Source organism: Dipodomys spectabilis, unplaced genomic scaffold (genome assembly GCF_019054845.1).
Source record: "Dipodomys spectabilis isolate Male_0828 unplaced genomic scaffold, ASM1905484v1 ptg000183l, whole genome shotgun sequence".
Lineage (NCBI taxonomy): Eukaryota > Metazoa > Chordata > Mammalia > Rodentia > Heteromyidae > Dipodomys > Dipodomys spectabilis.
This window is the reverse complement of record NW_024870860.1, coordinates 2,327,571-2,345,049: the sequence shown is the minus strand read 5'-3', so window position 1 is coordinate 2,345,049 and position 17,479 is coordinate 2,327,571. Positions and strand designations below refer to the sequence as shown.

General features: G+C 43.4%; 1 protein-coding gene across 1 annotated transcript; it reads left to right on the top strand.

The window, feature by feature from the left end:
* Positions 1–450: 450 nt before the first annotated feature.
* LOC122121084 (tubulin beta chain-like) lies at positions 451–5,971 on the top strand. Its single transcript, XM_042695285.1, has 4 exons — positions 451–507; positions 1,360–1,468; positions 4,145–4,255; positions 4,911–5,971. Exons 1-4 carry the CDS (start codon positions 451–453, stop codon positions 5,969–5,971), a joined length of 1,338 nt encoding a protein of 445 aa, XP_042551219.1.
* Positions 5,972–17,479: the final 11,508 nt, after the last annotated feature.

Below are 17,479 nucleotides of genomic sequence, written 5' to 3'. Positions count from 1 at the left end.
TAGGCCTTCCAATCAAAAATGGAAGGCAGGCTTGTTCTGGGCTTCTGGCACACAAGGACCTTGTGTAGAGGAAGTTCCACCTCTTCTTTCCTGGATCCCAGGGTTCAGCCTCTCTTGTGAGTCAGAGTGGGGAGTGGATGGCAGGGTGACCAGAGGATCCAAATAGAATGGGAGCTGTGCTAATGGACTTGCAGCTGGCAGCTGGATACCAGGGTAGGTGGGAACTGGTAGGGCCCTCTGATTACCCAGCAATAGGGAGATTGAGTTGGAGCACCTGCTGGCTCCACCTATAATCAAGTCTGCCCCACCTCCTCTGCCCCTGTAACAACCAGAGGTATAAATGGGGATCTGAGTTCACTGTGTCAGATTCCTGCTTCCCAGCTCTACCTGTTTGCCTCTTTGGGCACCACTGCTGAAGACTCACATCCATCTGTTCTGCAGCCCTGCACCATGAGGGAGATTGTGTACATACAGGCAGGCCAGTGTGGCAACCAGATTGGAGCAAAGGTGAGCATGGCACTGGCCTAGGATCCAAGTCTCAAATTTAGGGGAAGGAGAAAGAGGATGGGGTTGGAGTGTGGAGGTGGTGGTGGTCATGGCTAGGCTGAGGTAGCTGGGGCTCCATAGTGGTCCCTAACCTTCTGCAAATGAAGCCCCCCAGATAGCTTCTCCAATTTCCCTAATTTGTGTGGCCCTGGTGGGTGTGGTTTTTAAGCAAGCCTGGGGTGGTTTTAAATCCCTTGCATGTATTAGTCTTACCTGAGACTCAAGTCTTTGTATTTAGTTTCCTGGGAATAGACTAATGCATGTTCGGTCTGGTTTGAATGAAAGGAATGCAGTGTCTTTGAGCTGAAAGATACAGAGAATTCCCTTTGTGTCAACTGATGAGTGTCAGATAATTGAGAACAGTTCTTCTACCTTAATGCAAATTTCTCTGAGTTTCATGCCCCATCTCAGCTCCCTTAAGTTGGGTGTTTTCTGAATCATTGGTTGTCATGTATGCTCTGAGGACACTTGGGGTTCTGGAGACCCTTCTAGCTGAGTCTTCAAGTTACTGCTTTGGTAATTTCATGTCCATGGAAGGCCAGTTACTCATCATAGAATACAAACAGAATATGGTACTGCATAAGATGGAATACTCATAGGAGAAACCAGATGTCTTCTATTCAGCCAGATAAAAGAGATTAACAAAACTAAAATAGCACCATTTTCTGTGCTTTTTTTTTAATTTAGAAAATGTAATTATTTTTTACAAATATATTTGTGTCAACAGGACATGAGTTTCTTATAGTTACTTTAAAATGCATTTTTTGGACAGTTAACATTCTAGGTCATAATACACTTCTATTTCCATCTCAGTTTTGGGAAATGCTAAGTGATGAGCACAATATTGACTGCACTGGCAACTACTATGGGGACAGCCATTTACAGCTGCAGAGAATCGAGGTGTATTACAATGAGGCAGCTGGTAAGTTTCTCCCATCTTGTTTCCCATACCGTGGCAAAATAGTTCCCAGGGGAATACTAATGAAAAGGAAGAGTTCCTGCCTTTCTTATGGTAGTATTGTAGTTTTAATTTGGGACCTTAATCTTATAAGTCAAGTGCTGTACCCAACTGAGCCACTCCACCAGATACTTTGTTTTAATTTTTGAGTATACTCTTGTGAATTACCCCAGGAAAGCCTTATACCTGAGTTCCCCCTAACTCTACTTGCTGACTAACCACACCTGGAATTGTTTTTCCGGTCATGGAGCTTGAACTCTGGGCCTAGGTACTGTCGCTCAACTCTTCAGCTCAAGGCAAGCGGCTCTACCACTTAAGCCACAGTGCCACTTCCAATTTTCTGGTGTTTTATTGGAGATAAGAGTCTTGCTGGCTTTTTGTGCCCTGGCTGGCTTTGAACCTGATTCTCTGATCTCAGCCTTCTGGGTAGCTAGGATTAAAGGCGTGAGCCCATTTCACATAATTAAAAATGAGACTGCCTAACTATGCATTCTAAAACAATTGATAAAATATAATCCAATGCCATTTGGTTGTGTGCTGATCATCCTAAGCTCAAGCCTGGGCACTAACTATGAGCTTCTTTTATTTTGGGTAGTTTCTTGGAGATGAGTCTCCCTGCCTTTCCTGCCCCAGCTGACTTCAATCTGCGATGCTAAGGTCTCATCTCAGATTTTTGAGTAGCTAGAATTACACCCTTATACAACCAGAGCCCAGTTACATTGCCTCTTTATAATACAGATTACATTTCTAAAACAATATTTTGAAAAAGAAAATTTAAAAAATTTTAAAGAGGGATGTTCAGTCACTAACATATATGAGAATAGTCCAAACCATAAAGCATAAATAGTCTCACCCTGAAATCTATAACATTTTTGGTCTTGAGCATTTTGAATATGAATACTTAGCAAACTGTAAATTATTTTTAAGGTTTTTAAAGTAAGAAAACATTCTTGTGATGTAGAAAAAATCAATACTAATTTGTAAACATTGCTTTTAAATGATTCATATTGTCTTTCCTAACATAAACAGCCTAATTGAAGTCTACAGAGTAGTTTTTCAGTTTTTGTAACTGTCAATGTAAAGTTCATTTAATTTTATATTGAGTTTCCATTCTACATTATTGTATACAAACAGAATCGTGGATAATTGGCTTTCCTGTGTATTAATCCAATGAACAAGTACAAACAAAATTACAAATCTATTTAATTTATGTGAGTTTTATAGATCTACATTTTGGGCTGTCCTCACCTTGGTATTTTGTGTTAATATTGTTTAAGTAACATACAAGGTTTTAATCTTCTGATTCCTTGGTTGAGAGTGGTTGGGTTGGATTGTGTCACTCCTATGAACAGAATTTTAGGTTGTGTCTTTATTAGATCCTGTATATCCAGCAGGATGGTCAGTTTTCTTCATGTGAATGTTTAGGAAGGGGGTATTCTAAAACTGGTGTTTACATCATGTTAACTGCTTTCCCTTGGGCCAAATCAGGTTAAATGGGAAATTGCAAGTCATTGCCCAAGGTTGCTTTGAGTATTTGAATAAAGGATATGTGCTATTTGATAACCATTATTGAAACATTATAAGACAAGAAATATATATATTGTATATATGTTTTCTCCAGGAAAGCCTTACACTTGAATTCCCTTACATCTACTTGGTGAATAGCCATACCTGGCTTTTTTTGGCCGGGGGGGGGGGGGGGGTCGGTCATGTGGCTTGGACTCTGGGCCTAGGCACTCACTGTCCGTCAACTCTTCAGTTCAAGGCAAGCAGCTCTACCTCTTGAACCACAGTGCCATTTCTGGTTTTCTTTTAGTTTATTAGAGATAAGAGTCTTAAGGACTTTTCCTGCCCCAGCTGGCTTTGAATAGTCATCCTCTGATCTCAGCCTCCAGAGTAGCTAGGATTACAGGCATGAACCTGGTTCATTTCTTGAGAAAGGTAATTGGGGAAGGGAAGGGATAGTGGGAGAACAACAAAGGAGGGGGTAACAATTTTTGACAAGAAATGTTCTCATTTCCTTACTCATGTAACCAACTCCTCTATACAGCACCTTTACAATAAAATAAAATTAACAAAAAAGAGGAAGTTTCTTGCTGATAGGCACAGGTGACTCATTTCTGTAATGCTGGCTACTTAGGAGGCTAAGAACTGAGGATCATGGTTCAAATCTTGCCTGAGCAGGAAAGTACCTGAGACTCTTATCTCCAATAAGAAAACTGAAAGTGGGGTTGTGGCTCAAGTGATAGAGTGCTAGCCTTGAGCTGGAGAGCTGAGGGACAGTGTCCAGGCCCAGAGTTCAAGCCCCACGATGAACAAAAAAAAAAAAAAAGGTGTTGTCACCTTTCTTTTGCACCATTAGACTCAAAGCCTGATGCTCATCTTTGCCTCCTGTGTAGCTGAGATTTCAGCCACCATGCCCAAAGCAAAGGAATGAATATTCATGGAAATAGACAACTGCAAACATCCTTAAAGTTGCTGAAGTCTCTTGCATGGGGATTCATGCTCAAGATATCTTTTCTGTTTCCATGTCTCAAATGCTGTAATTTTTGTAATGAATGCTGAGAGTCACTTAGAATCATAAGCTCTGCCCTGAGTTCCTTGTCAAGTATAGGCCTAAGTCAAATCTTTTTCTCACAGGCAACAAATATGTTCCTCGGGCCATCATGGTGGACCTAGAGCCTGGCACCTTAGACTCAGTAAGATCGGGACCATTTGGCCAGAGCTTTAGGCCAGACAACTTCATATTTGGTATGTCATCATGGTCCATGGGTCCTAACATCCAGGCACTCCAGTGCTGGGCTGAGCCTTTATCCACCTAGATATTGTCCTCAGCTAACCCACCTATTCCAGTCCATGGGAGTCATGCCCCTGGCCACTCAGACAGCTCAGATCAGTGCAACTCTGCAAGTTCTCCATGACAAAGAAGCCTCTGAAGGGAAAGAGCAGCAAGCAGAGAAAGCCACCAACAAGGTTTCAGCACTGCTGGTCATTTTAAAGGCCTGGCAATAACAGAACCACTTCAGGACACCAGAAATCAAAGCACAGCTATGTGTGAGCAAGGAGCAGACAAGTGCTTGCAGTTTAGCTTCCCTCTGACCACACTGTGCTCCTGTCCCTGTTGTGAAAGTAATTACATTTCCAGTATTGAGGCAGGCTCAGTTCTTCATTTCTAGAAGTACTTGATTTGGGTTAAAATGTATTTTCCTCCACACTCTCTACTTTTCTTTAGAACCTCGGTGATTTGTAGGGTCCCAGATACATTGAAAACATTTCCTTTATTTCACCATAGTGTATCTAAAATAATAGCAAAGTTTGGCTCAGAACAATCCTTTGTCTTCACAATAGGACAGGCACAGTCATTATTCTTGGAGTGTGTGTCTCATCATGTCTTTATGTCTGATAGGCCAGAGCGGGGCAAGCAATAACTGGGCAAAAGGCCACTACACGGAGGGAGCCGAGCTGTTAGAATCGGTGCTGGATGTGGTACGACGGGAGTCAGAAAGGTGTGACTGTCTCCAGGGTTTCCAGCTGGCTCACTCCCTGGGAGGTGGCACTGGATCAGGCATGGGCACCCTGATTCTCAACAAGATCCGAGAGGAGTATCCAGACCGCATCATGAACACCTTCAGCATCATGCCCTCCCCCAAGGTTTCAGACACCGTGGTAGAACCTTACAATGCCATCTTGTCTATCCACCAGTTGGTGGAAAATGCAGATGAAACTTTCTGCATCGACAATGAGGCCCTGTATGACATCTGCTTCCGCACCCTGAAGCTGCCCACACCCACCTATGGAGACCTGAACCACCTGGTGTCAGCCACCATGAGTGGAGTCACCACCTGCCTGCGCTTCCCCGGCCAACTGAATGCAGATCTGCGCAAGCTCGCCGTGAATATGGTGCCCTTCCCCCGCCTACACTTCTTCATGCCTGGCTTTGCACCCTTGACCAGCCGGGCCAGCCAGCAGTACGATGTTCTCTCAGTGCCCCAGCTCACCCAGCAGATGTTTGACGCCAAGAACATGATGGTCGCCTGTGATCCCCGCCATGGTCGTTACCTGACAGCAGCTGCCATCTTCCGAGGCCGCATGTCCATGAAGGAGGTGGATGAGCAGATGCTCAACATGCAGAACAAGAACAGCAGCTACTTTGCAGACTGGATTCCCAACAATGTGAGGACAGCTGTATGTGACATCCCCCCGCATGGCCTTACGATGTCGGCCACCTTCATCGGCAACAACACAGCCATCCAAGAACCCTTCAAGCGCACCTCAGAGCAGTTCAGTGCCATGTTCCGGCGCAAGGCATTCTTGCACTGGTACACGGGAGAAGGCATGGATGAGATGGAGTTCACTGAGGCTGAGAGCAATATCAACGACCTGGTGTCCGAGTACCAGCAGTGCCAAGATGCCACTGCTGATGAACAGGGGGAATTTGAAGAAGACTTGGTGGAGGAAGAAGTTTAAGACTTCCCATTGGTAGCAGTGCAACAGGACTGTCAGAGCCTGCCTACTACTTCTCAAATGAATGGTGCTTTCCTGAGATCCTGTTGTCATGCATTGAGGTCCCTGCTGTGTATCATCATGCACAGCCTTTCTGGTCAGGAACTAACTGATGGTGAATTAAAAATGAAGATTTCTTTTAAATAGTATTATTTTAAAGCCCTATTTATATAAATAAAGAAGTATACATTTTGTACTCTTGAGTCCTTATTCTTTAGAATCCCTTTTATTCTTTCAATATATTTGAAATATAAAGTTGGCCAGCAGGATTTAATCTTAGCAATATAGGACTGGTGCTCAAGAGGAGTTTCAAATTCATGGTGTTCCTATTATTTTGAACAGGAGGATGACAAGTGCCAATGTTGTTTATTTTCCCTGGCCCAGTTTTAAAGTTAGCAGTCTCTCAATAGCATGCCATTAGCATAAAAGCAGTTTGAAGAGAAAGTAAACCAGATTCAGATGTTAAAATTTTCCTAGTACCAAAGTGATGTTTGGAGTACTGAAGGGATTGATGTTCAAGACTTGTCTGGGCACTGAGGTAGCAGGGCCTCTTCCTCCTTTATTCTGACACAGGACTTGCTTTACCTGCCCCCTAGTATGCATTCCTCTTTGGGAATGGGACCACAAAATGCAGGTATGAATACTGGCCATTAAGGATCTACTTCTCCTTCAGACAACCACAGGTTCTGGTCTCAGGACCCATCAGAGGGATTTCATTCACATTCCCCAGAAACAGAAGCAGGAACCCCAATCCCTGTGCTTACGGTTCAGTTGGCAGCGAAGCAGCACTCACAAGATGAGTGCAAGATCCTGGTTGCCAGGGTAGTTTCTCAAGTCATCTGGCAGCTCTAAGGACAGAAGTGAGTCTAGCTGTTTGAGGGAGTGAGAAGCTGACCAGTCCCATAGCGTATCAAGATCTGCTTGATTCAGTACTTACAAGTCAAGGAGTGGAAGGGAGACATGGCCCAATGACCCATTCTCATACTCACTTTCCAGCATTCAAAGCTGTCTGAGGCCCACAGAGGGTTGTAAGGGAAAAAGATCCAGCCTGTTGGGAATGTTTACTTTACATGAGTGAGACAGAAATCTCAATTGCTTAGAACCTACACAATGGCCAGGAAGAGGGTGAACACTTCTATTTTCACCACAGGCCAAAATCATTCTCTGGTTCTTTTTGCCAGAATCTTTCACTCTTCTTGCAGTGAGGCTCCACTTAGGTTGTCTGTGTCAAGCATTCCTCCATGGCCACCAATAACTTGTAAGAGCCCCTTTTCCTTCAGAAACAGGACCTATGGGAATCCAGCAACTTTTAGGAAGCTCTAAGGAAAGATACTACTGGGTGAGGTGCAAGTTCCTTGTTTCTAGTAAAGTTGGGAGATGGTAAGTTCCCTAAGCTTTCCTATACCAGGCCTGAGGTTGGGGTAGGGTGGGGAGGAGTGGGGTAGAGATCTTTAAGCCAAGTTGGTCTTACTCATCAGAAAGTAAACTGCCAGAGAGACTGATCTGTGACTAGAAGCCCCAGGGCAGATCAAAGTGCAAATAGCTTCCAATGTGGGAGTCCTAGGGAGTAGGTGTTGGCCAGGAAATTGACATCCCTGCGTCTCTAGTCCTGGAACTGACCAGGTTGGATGACTCCAAATCCTTTAAGGCTGCTGGGTCCAAACTGAAGGCAGGTCTGGCCAAGGCACTCTCATTCTTCAGTGGGTTAAGGATTGAGGCCAAGCTGTGGTGGAGGCCCCACCCAGCCTATTTACCAGTGTTTGACTAAGAACAGTTTTCGTTTCTCTTAAGTACCCATTTTTGAGTATTTTCTGGTGGCTTTGGCTTATTTCTTTACACTTTGGAAGAAATAGTCCTTGCTTCATAATTAATGACTCATGCCTCATCCCTCAGAAAACTCCTGTTGATAATTTTACCAGTAGATTATCATGTATTTCTCAGACATGGCTTTTGTTTTCTCCTAGCCAGAGCTCTGCACACATTGCCACACAAGCTAATGTTGAAGTGACTCCTATAGACAGGGTGATTATTTTGTCCAAATGCTAAGTGCAGCATCTCCCTTATTCTCATGTGCCTTGGTAATTGTATCAAATAATTGAGTCCTTGACTAGTATAAGCAAAGCTCTGGGTAAAGATGCAGCTCAGTGGTAGAGTACATGTCTGGCATGCACAAAGCTCTCAGTTCAGTACCCAGTACCAAAAGGAGGAAAGGTAACAAATGTTAGGCTCCGCAGATGATATATTAGGAGTCAAGGCAAAACACCCAGATTGGCATTGAGGAGTTGTGTCATGAGGGAACACTGCTAGAATGTTTGTAGGTGGAAAAAAGAGAGCCCCTTGATATATGTACCCTTTTAGAAGGCAGAGGTAGGAATGGGGGATGAACCTCTGGTAGAGAGCCTAGGCCATCGAAGGAAGAAGCTGTGACATGTATGTTGCCTTAATGGGACCAGAGTCTAAAGTGGCACCACCATACCAGGCCATGGCTCAACAAGAACAGGTTTGTCAGAAGAACCTTCTTGCATTGGAGTGATTTATTTTGACCACTTTGGCCTTGTTAATCATATTTCCTTATGCTGCTTTCTTTTTTCTTCCAACTTGTCATACCTATAGCAGATCCTGTCCAGGAGACCCATTCTCTCTAATTTCATTCTCTAAAAGTCTCCCAGTTTATAGCTGTACATATCCTAGACCAAAAAAGTATGGGGTGGATTTTCTGTCAGACATAGATTGAAACTGAAAGGTATTTTGAAGTAGACTTTGACAAGGTTCTGATATTGACATCGTTGTGTTGATAAATCCTGGAACTGTGACCAGCTTCTGGTCTAATTCTGAGGTGACAGTGGAAGAGAACTGGTGATAGGAAATTACGGACCAGTGTGATTTCAAACCCTTGGCAGGTACATCTCCATTCATGGATGTGCTATCAGCCAACATACATATGTCTGTTAAGGAGTGATGGCTGGGAAAAGGAAATATATTGGCGACAGAGGAGACCAGCCTTTGGACAAGTAGTTGCCTTTCAGTGTGAGGCAGACAAAGAGTGCCTATGGATACAGAGATATTTTCAGGAAGCAAGACAGCTTCACTCACATCTTGTTATCCACAAAATCATCTGAGAAAAACTCTGTAAACTCAGAGGTGAGAGACATGTGCTTTGTGCTTCTGCACCACTGCTTTGCTGCGTGGCTCTATATGTTCTTCTGAAACCTCCTTCTGAGCTGGTCCACAATGTGCCCAGGAGGTGGGAAGTGGAGGGGACTTGGCAGCTTGGCTGCTAATCACTGTGGCCACACTGACATGGGGCAGTACACATGTGATGGGCATCGGCTCCATGCTAGTTGTATGTGCCCAGTGGGAGCTTTGGCTCTTACAAGGAGAAAGTAACAGTTCCTCTGTCGTTGGGCCATCTCCCAGGTCAGAATGTCTTCATCTGCAGAGGCTGGAACTTTGCCATAGCTCTCATCTTGACAGGTTTCTTTCTGTTTTTCAATTTTCTCGTTCTTTCTTTGTTTCTTTTCTTTGTTTTTTGTTTCTTTTCTTTCTTTGTTTCTTTCTCTCTCTCTCTCTGTCTCTTTCTCTTTCTTTCTTTATCTCTTTGTTCCTTTCCTTCTTTCTTTCTTTTTTTGTTCTTTTTCTCGCCATGGGTCTTGAATTCTAGGCCTAGGAACTATCTCTCAGCTCTTCAGCTCAAGGCCAGCTCTCTATCACTTGAGCCATAGTGCCACTACCAGTTTCCTGGTGGTTTGTTGGAGATAAGTATCTCAAGGGCTTTCCTGTCCAGGCTGGTTTTTAACTGCCATACTCAGATCTCTGCCTCCTGAGTAGCTAGGTTGACAGTCAGGGGCCATTGGTGCCCAGCTTGACAGGTTTCTTATTTGTGCAAGATAACAATGGCCATGTTCTGTCCTGTGAGGAGTTTCCCTGTCATCCTACAACATTGATGGTCTTAGTGTTGTGGCACAGCACACAGTAAGGGGGCTTTCTATGCATGCACATTGACTAGTATCTGAAAAGGCAGCTTGCAATGGCCAGGAAAGCTCCACAATTGCATACATCTCAACTTGGACTGGGCATGAACAAATTTTAAGTTCTAGTGTTGGTTCTTTTCCTTTGTGCACAGCTTGAGCAGGTTGTTTCCAGATGCCTGTCATTTAACTCAGTTACTCAATTAAGTCATCTGCTCTTTCTATGAGTCTGACTTAAAAGACTGCTTATCAGAGGGCAATAACTGATTTTAAGGCTAAGTGAAACACAGCAAGTGCTCAGGCATGTTGATTAAGAGTGCTATATATATAATGTACAGCTGCATGGTACTTGTGTTGTACACTTCTCATATCTTCACCGAATTCTAACTATTTCTTTTTGGGTCAGGGTCCGGTTGTGGGGCCTGAACTCTGGGCCTGGGCACTGTCCCTCAGCTCTTCTGCTCAAGGCTAACACTCTATCACTTTAGCCACAGCGCCACTTCTGGCTTTTTTCTTTTTGCTTATGTGATGCTGAGTAATCGAACCCAGGGCCTCATGCATGCAAGGCAAGCGCTCTACCACTGAGCCACCTTCCCAGCCCCACTCTAAATATTTCCTATCCAGAAGAAAGAAGCCATACATTTTTGGCTTCTTTGCATAGGTATCTGAATCCAGCTAATGAGCCCATCTTACATTTGTTGGGGTTTTTTTTGTAGTTTATGGTTTGATTGAACTCAAAGCCTCATACATACTAGGCATGCACTCTATCATACCTCCAGCCCCCTTCTTGCTTTAAGTATTTTAAGTAATTTTTGGGCATTGCTCTTCCCTCACATACACCTCCCTCAGAGCTGGGATTGCAGGCATGAACGACCTAGCCAGAAGTATTTGGTTTGAAATGTTGTAATCCCATTGTTATTCTGGGTTCTCTAATTGGAGTTTTGTGGTATAGTACTAGAAGGCTGTGCCTTCTTACTTGACCTGAAATTATAAGCCTTAATCAGTGGACATAATTCTGCTAAAGACAATCAGAACCTCATATCAATGTGTGGACACTGCTCATTGTTGAACCATAATTCAGGATATGTTGCATGATTTTAAGCCTCACTTTTTACATGCACTCACGCGCGCGCACACGCACACACACACGCACACACCATTGTCTTCTCTGGTGACTTTGTACATTTTCTGTGAGCCCACCTGTGTTCTCTCCTGTGCATCTTGGATCTTCTCTCACCAATCCTGCTATTCTTCAGCCTGTTCCCTCCTCCACTGTCCAGTCTCTGACCTTGACAGAGGCTGAAGCTCTGTAGTACTGGGATTAGAAAAAGAGAAAAGATAGATACACACATTTAAGCAGAAACCGCATCTCTTGCACTTTTAGGTGATTTTAGATGCATGTTTTCATCAGATCCTCACTCCTACTTCTTCTACTAGCCTCCCACTGCCATGTTCTTCTCCTGGCTCCCACAGAAGGCTCAACTGATATTATAGGAAACAGAAACATTGTGCTTCTGCAAAACCTGCATTGCTGCTGCTTTGAGTGAATCTATTTTTGTCATGAGAATTTTTCTTAATGGAATATGGGAGAATCAGAAAAAATAATTATTTAAAGCAGTTTCACTTAAAACCTTTTTCTTTCTTACTCAGTTTATTTAAATTAACTTATATGCCTAAGAGGGACATTACACAAAACCATCTTTCTATGTATATTTTTTTTGCTTCTTTCTGTGGTGTCATGTTTCAAATTCCTTAAACATTTTGACACTAAGATCCTCATTGTTGCAAATATCCAGACTGGAAGGGAAGGGAAGTGAGAATGGAGATCAACTAATATCTTACATTGTCCACTGTCTGGGGCTGCTATTTCCACTATTGGAATTGATGATGGCCAGTTTGCAGATTCATTGTCATGAAACAGCCCTTACATCATTGATAAAACTGAGTAGCTTGGGTTCCAATTATAGCATTGGGCTTTTGGTGTCTGCATGAGTCTGAAGGACCTAAAAGCAAGCTCCTCTGCACAGAAGTGAGGTATCCTCTCCTGATACAGTGAGATAGTGTGGGAAGTTTTCAAAGGAAGAGGCTATTACTCAGCATTCCTATATTAGAGAATTTGGAGAGAGAGCAAAACAAACCCATAAACTGCCCCTAGAACTTGACCTCTTCCCACTCAATCCTTCCTCTTTCAGATAATAAAGCTGAGTATGCTGAGGAAGGCAGCACACTACTACCTAATTCAGATCTTGTTGCCTGGATTTCCTAGACAATTCCTACTCCCTTCTATGATGGTCTGACTTAATATCTGACCCTTTCAAGTGTCTTCTCAGAAGGAATTCTGTCTTCAAAAACTAACTTTGTGGCAAATCTTTAACTCAGTTCACAGATATTCCAGTGGGAACAAATACTAATTGAGTATGCTGCATTTTACATCTTTTAATGATTATGGGCTTTAATTGTAAGTTTTAAAAGTTATATATAAAAACCAGCAGCCAGCTAGTTCATGCCTGTAATCCTAGCTACTCAGGGGTCTGAAATCTGAGGACTGCAGTTTGAAGTCAGCCCAGACAAAAAAGTTCATGAGACTCTTATCTCCAATAAACTACTCAGAAAAAGCTGGAATATTGTTGGAACTCAGTTGGTAGAACACTAGCCTTGAGCACAAAGAGGCTCAGAGACAGTGCCCAGGCCCTATGTTCAAGAACCATGGATAGCAAACAAAATCCTATATATACTTAACAAAGTTGTACACATTTTCCTCTTTAGGTCCATCATAATCTCCTACCACAAGACACACTGCAGCTGGAATTTTGTAGTTGATGTTTCTCCAGCTTTGTGGCCTGGGGAGGTCTCTCCTGACAGGTCATTTCTACAAAGCTTTGATGGGTGGCTGTGTTTTAACAAACTGAGTTCCTGTTCAACTCATGTTTACAAATGAATTCACACACCATCATGGCACCGTTCCTCTGAGCAGGGCTGCTGGTGAATTTAGCATGGATCTCTGAGACACAGACATAATTTCATTTGGCATTATTATTATTCCAGGCAAAATAGAAATTGCAGCTGTAAAACAATATATCAATCCCATTGAAACCCTGGTATTGATTTTCTTCATAGATTTTTGAGACCAGAATTTTTTTCTATTGGTACAAATATATCATGGGATAAGCATGGAATAGTGGACAGTTTTTGATTCTTATGTGTTTATGTACAACAGTTTTATCATTAAACCCCAGTGTGAGCTTTCTAACAATGCCTTGGGATATCTCATTTAGAATCATGAGAAATTAGTGTAGCTTGCTCATTTAAAGGAATCAATTCTCGCATAACACAAAAACATTACTAACCTTGGGGGCAAATGACAAGGCTGCGATGAGGTCAGCCTCACCTAATGGACTACACCTCACACCAGTTGCTGGAATCTGCATCTGCAAGCCCTGTTCTCTTGTGTTATGTACAAACCTCCCAACCTCCCTCATTACAATATAATCTAGCAGGAGGTAGATGTCTTACATCTGTAACCCTAGCTACTCAAAAGTCGGAAATCCATCCATACGATCTTGACCAGCTCAATTAGAAAAGTCTGTTAAAATTGAGCCTCCAAGTGATTAGTACAAACAGGACTGAAAGTGTGATTCAAATAGCCAAGTGCCAGTCAACTAAACAGAAAACCCTGAGTTCAACCCTCAGGACTTGTAGGGGGTTGGGGGGTAAGGGGAGAGGCATCACTATATTCCATCTTGATAGTATTCAGAGAACGGAGAACTAGTAGGAAGTGTCTCAATGACTGTTGTCAGTCAAGTCCTGGCTTAGAACTCTGTGTATGAAAAGTTGTAGTTGTTCTTCAGTGGTCAGACTCAAACTACATAAAAAGAATAACTTTGTATGTAGGTAGGTATAAATTTATGCTTTGCCCTACTGTGTGAAATCAGAACAAGAAACCACCTTTGAAAACAGAATCAGCTTTATGGAAGGAGGCTGAGGAAGAAGCTTATTCCCTATATAGTATAGCATTAACCTCCCTGGAACTACAAAGCCTGTAAAAATAAACTCCAGCAAAGCATTGGCTGCGCCTTATGGCAAGTTCTTGTCCCCTGCTTAGACCACCTCCCCCCATGGCTGCTTTGCTCTCCAATCTCCTGTGGCAGTAGCATCCACCAACACATAATGGGATATCGGCATCGGGATGCTTGCTGATCTTTCTTTCCAACCTCATGTCTTAAATTAGTCTAGCTCCATATCCCTAAGTTAATTTAGTCCAGTTTATAAGACCTTAGAAAATACCTGTTGTTTCCAGATTCAATGTGTAAAGTCTCCTAGCAGGGGCAGGTTTTATCCGTTAGTCAATAACCGTTCAGTCAGTACCAGACAATCTTGGTGCTAAGTTCACTCTAAATTTTCCCTTTCTTGGACACAAGAACTCCCTAAAGTCAGTATGATGCTTGGGTCTTCAAAGAGAGAAAGTTGGAAATGCTACAGATAATGATCAGACTGTCCTAGAGGCACTGTAAATACCAAAGCAGTTCTGGCTATGTCACCTACAACCGGTGGCAGCAGTCACCCTTGCATGATATCCAGGCTGTAGGTAAGCCTTTAAAACCTGCAGCAAGTAGATCGACAGACTACATTTTCTTGGAGGAGGCTTTTAAAAAAATCTTAGTTTTTATGATTTGCACATTTTCTGTTTGGCAACTTGCAATCTAGAATAGATTTTTGTCATCTGCTCACACATGCAATGTTTTTACTTGTTCCCCATTTACTTTTTTAACTTTAGAAACTTGGTGAATACTTTAATTCAATTTAAGAAGCCTAATATTGTAGCAGTAAAGGGCCCAGCCATTGCAGTAGGAGCATCCATATTGCCTCTTTGTGATGTGGTTTGGGCTATTGAAAAGGCTTGGTTCCAATCACCCTATACCCCCGGACAGGATCCAGATGGCTGCTGTAATGTTATTTTTCCCAAGATTATGGGAGGCGTGTCTGTGAGTACCTTCGTTGAAAAATTATTTTAGACAATGTCTTAAGGACCTATGGTTTGGATGTTGTTCTACTCAGAGTATCCGGTGTGTTCTTTGGGAACATTTCATCAATGTACTTGGTTGATGTAGTGCTGTGATCCTTCCCAGGGGAAGGCCATTCCTCCCATGAGGAGCCTCCAGATCTGCATAAATCACACTGATACCCAGTTTTCAATCAAGAATTGTTCTCTAACTTCACAAGCTAAAAGCTGCCCTTTTAAAGTGGAAGTGGGAGGCCATGCATCAGTTGCTCACACACACCTGTAATTCTAGCTTTTTGGGAGGCTGATACCAGAAATGCAGTTTGAAGCCAGTGTAGGCAGAGAAAACCAAGAGATTCTTATTTTAGTTAGAATGGAAAAAGCCACAAGTGGAACAGTGACTGGAATGGTAAGAGTGCCAGCCTTGAACAAATAATCCAGGTTAACAGCCAAGGGACCTGAGTTCAAGTCCTAGTATTTACAACTCCACCCCCTGCAACTGTACCAATACACCTCCACCAACAAACACACAAAAGCAATTAGGGATCAAACTTGCATAAATAAAAGAAGTGAGGAGATGGGTTCAGTATAAATTTGTGGTTCATTTTTTCCCTATTGAAATTAGCCCAATCATGATGAGAGATTGTATTTGCATTTTCTCAATTACATACACCTGTTCCTTAGTTCTAGAGAGAGACTGAGAGAATTGGTAGAGAAGGGCATCCACAGAGATTGCACTCTGTTGAAGGGAGGGACTGGATGTCAGATTGGATAGGGGAACAAGTGAAACTCCTTTAGCTCCATCACTGAGTGCCCATAGTTTGACCTGGCCAATTATCATGATGCTGTCTTCATACCCATCAATGTGGGGAGTGCTGGAAGACCACTATATCATGGAGAATGACTGTAGCTGAGGGAGGTGCAGAAGGAACTGAGAGCCCACAGCTGGAGTAGCAGGACCTCCCTTTGGGGTTCATAACTACTTTTACCTCTGTGTCACTGGGACATACCTCCTCATGCAGAAACATCCAGGACCTGGGGGTATCACTTCCTTAGGGAGCCTACAATGAGAGGAGATAGACAGTACAATTTCAGGCAGTCTTGGGAGCAATGAGAGTACAATTAAGGAGAAAATGTGCGTCTCCTCTCTGAAATTTCAGAGGGTAAGAGTAACTGAGGAGAGAGAGCTGTCAGTCACTGCTGAGGGGGTAGGGTTGAGAAGGAAGGAACATTGGAGCTGGGAGTGGCCTGTGCAATCCTAACTATTTAGGATGCTGAGATGTGGACTATCATTATTCAGGACCAGCCCAGGCCAAAAGGTGGGTGACATCTCCTCTTAAGCTAGGGATGCATATCAACTTCACTACAATAGGAAGCCTAAAATAGGTGAGTCCAGGCCCTATAATGTACCTGGATAGGAAGCAAGACCACAACTGAAAAATGACCAGCACAAAATAGTAGTGTAGCTCACCTACCTACCAAGTCCAAGACACTGACTTCTAACAGGTGTACCATGAACAAATATAAGGTTGGGGACCTCGGTGTCTCAGGGTTATTCACAGAGATGGCTGTAGCATCTGTTGCTCTGTGGACTCCTTCCACATCCCTCAATCTATTCCTACCAAGACATCAAATGCTGAATGGAACCCCTCACGATGTCTAAGCATGGAAGTTTGGTGGGCACTTTTGTTCCTCAAAGGGAAAGAGAGCAGGGATCTGCAGGACCAGACAGACTCCTGAGTGAGAGAAGGGCAGAGGGAGGCAATGGTGAGGTTAGCATGGGGTTTGTGTTTAGTGACTAATATGACTTCAATGGAAATGTTCTGGCTTTGATTATGACATGTGCATCTAGGGAGAGGTGGGGTAGTCCAGGGAAACACTTGTGTAAATTTTCCATAGGTTGAAACTTACTCTAAAGTCTAAGTTGTTTTTGAAAACTGAAATGTGGAGAAGTTGAAAAAAGCACACAGCCCCCCAGTACTGGCACTGTTCTCTGTAGATGTACCTGCCCTAGCCACCCTTCTACTGGTGGGTGCTTGTCCCCAGGGTGCCTCATGCCCCATCCCTTTGTGCTGCTCAAGCCAGAATAGCTGCTGTTGGGCAGGGAGGATCAGGAAGCCCTGTTGCACCATGTACCAACAGGGCCTCCTTCCCTTGGAGGCATAACACATTACAGAGCTCTGCAGCACCCTATCATTGCTATGAATTGGAGCTTACAACACTTGAGCTTTGCCTGCATTAGGCCCCGACAACTTCAGAACAGCCTCTTGAGGACTTCTGAGACCTGGAGGGAGAGGCCTGGAATGCAGCACCTATTCCCATTGAGCAGTGAGTTTTCCACAAGGAACTAACAGGCTGAGAACCTTGGGAATGAGCAGTGCAGGGTGGCTAAACCTTGGTACTCCCTGCTAACATGCCAGGCATTCACTGACCTTTATATGCTAGCCCTCTGTGCCCACCAAACCATGGCCACTTGGTGTATTGTCTGATAAGCCAGGAAGTGAT

Coding starts and splice junctions, on each gene's coding strand:
- LOC122121084 (XM_042695285.1), top strand. CDS start 451: ATGAGGGAGATTGTGTACATACAGGCAGGCCAGTGTGGCAACCAGATT. Junction 1,469..4,144: donor GTATTACAATGAGGCAGCTG/GTAAGTTTCTCC, acceptor TTTTTCTCACAG/GCAACAAATATGTTCCTCGG. Junction 4,256..4,910: donor GCCAGACAACTTCATATTTG/GTATGTCATCAT, acceptor TATGTCTGATAG/GCCAGAGCGGGGCAAGCAAT.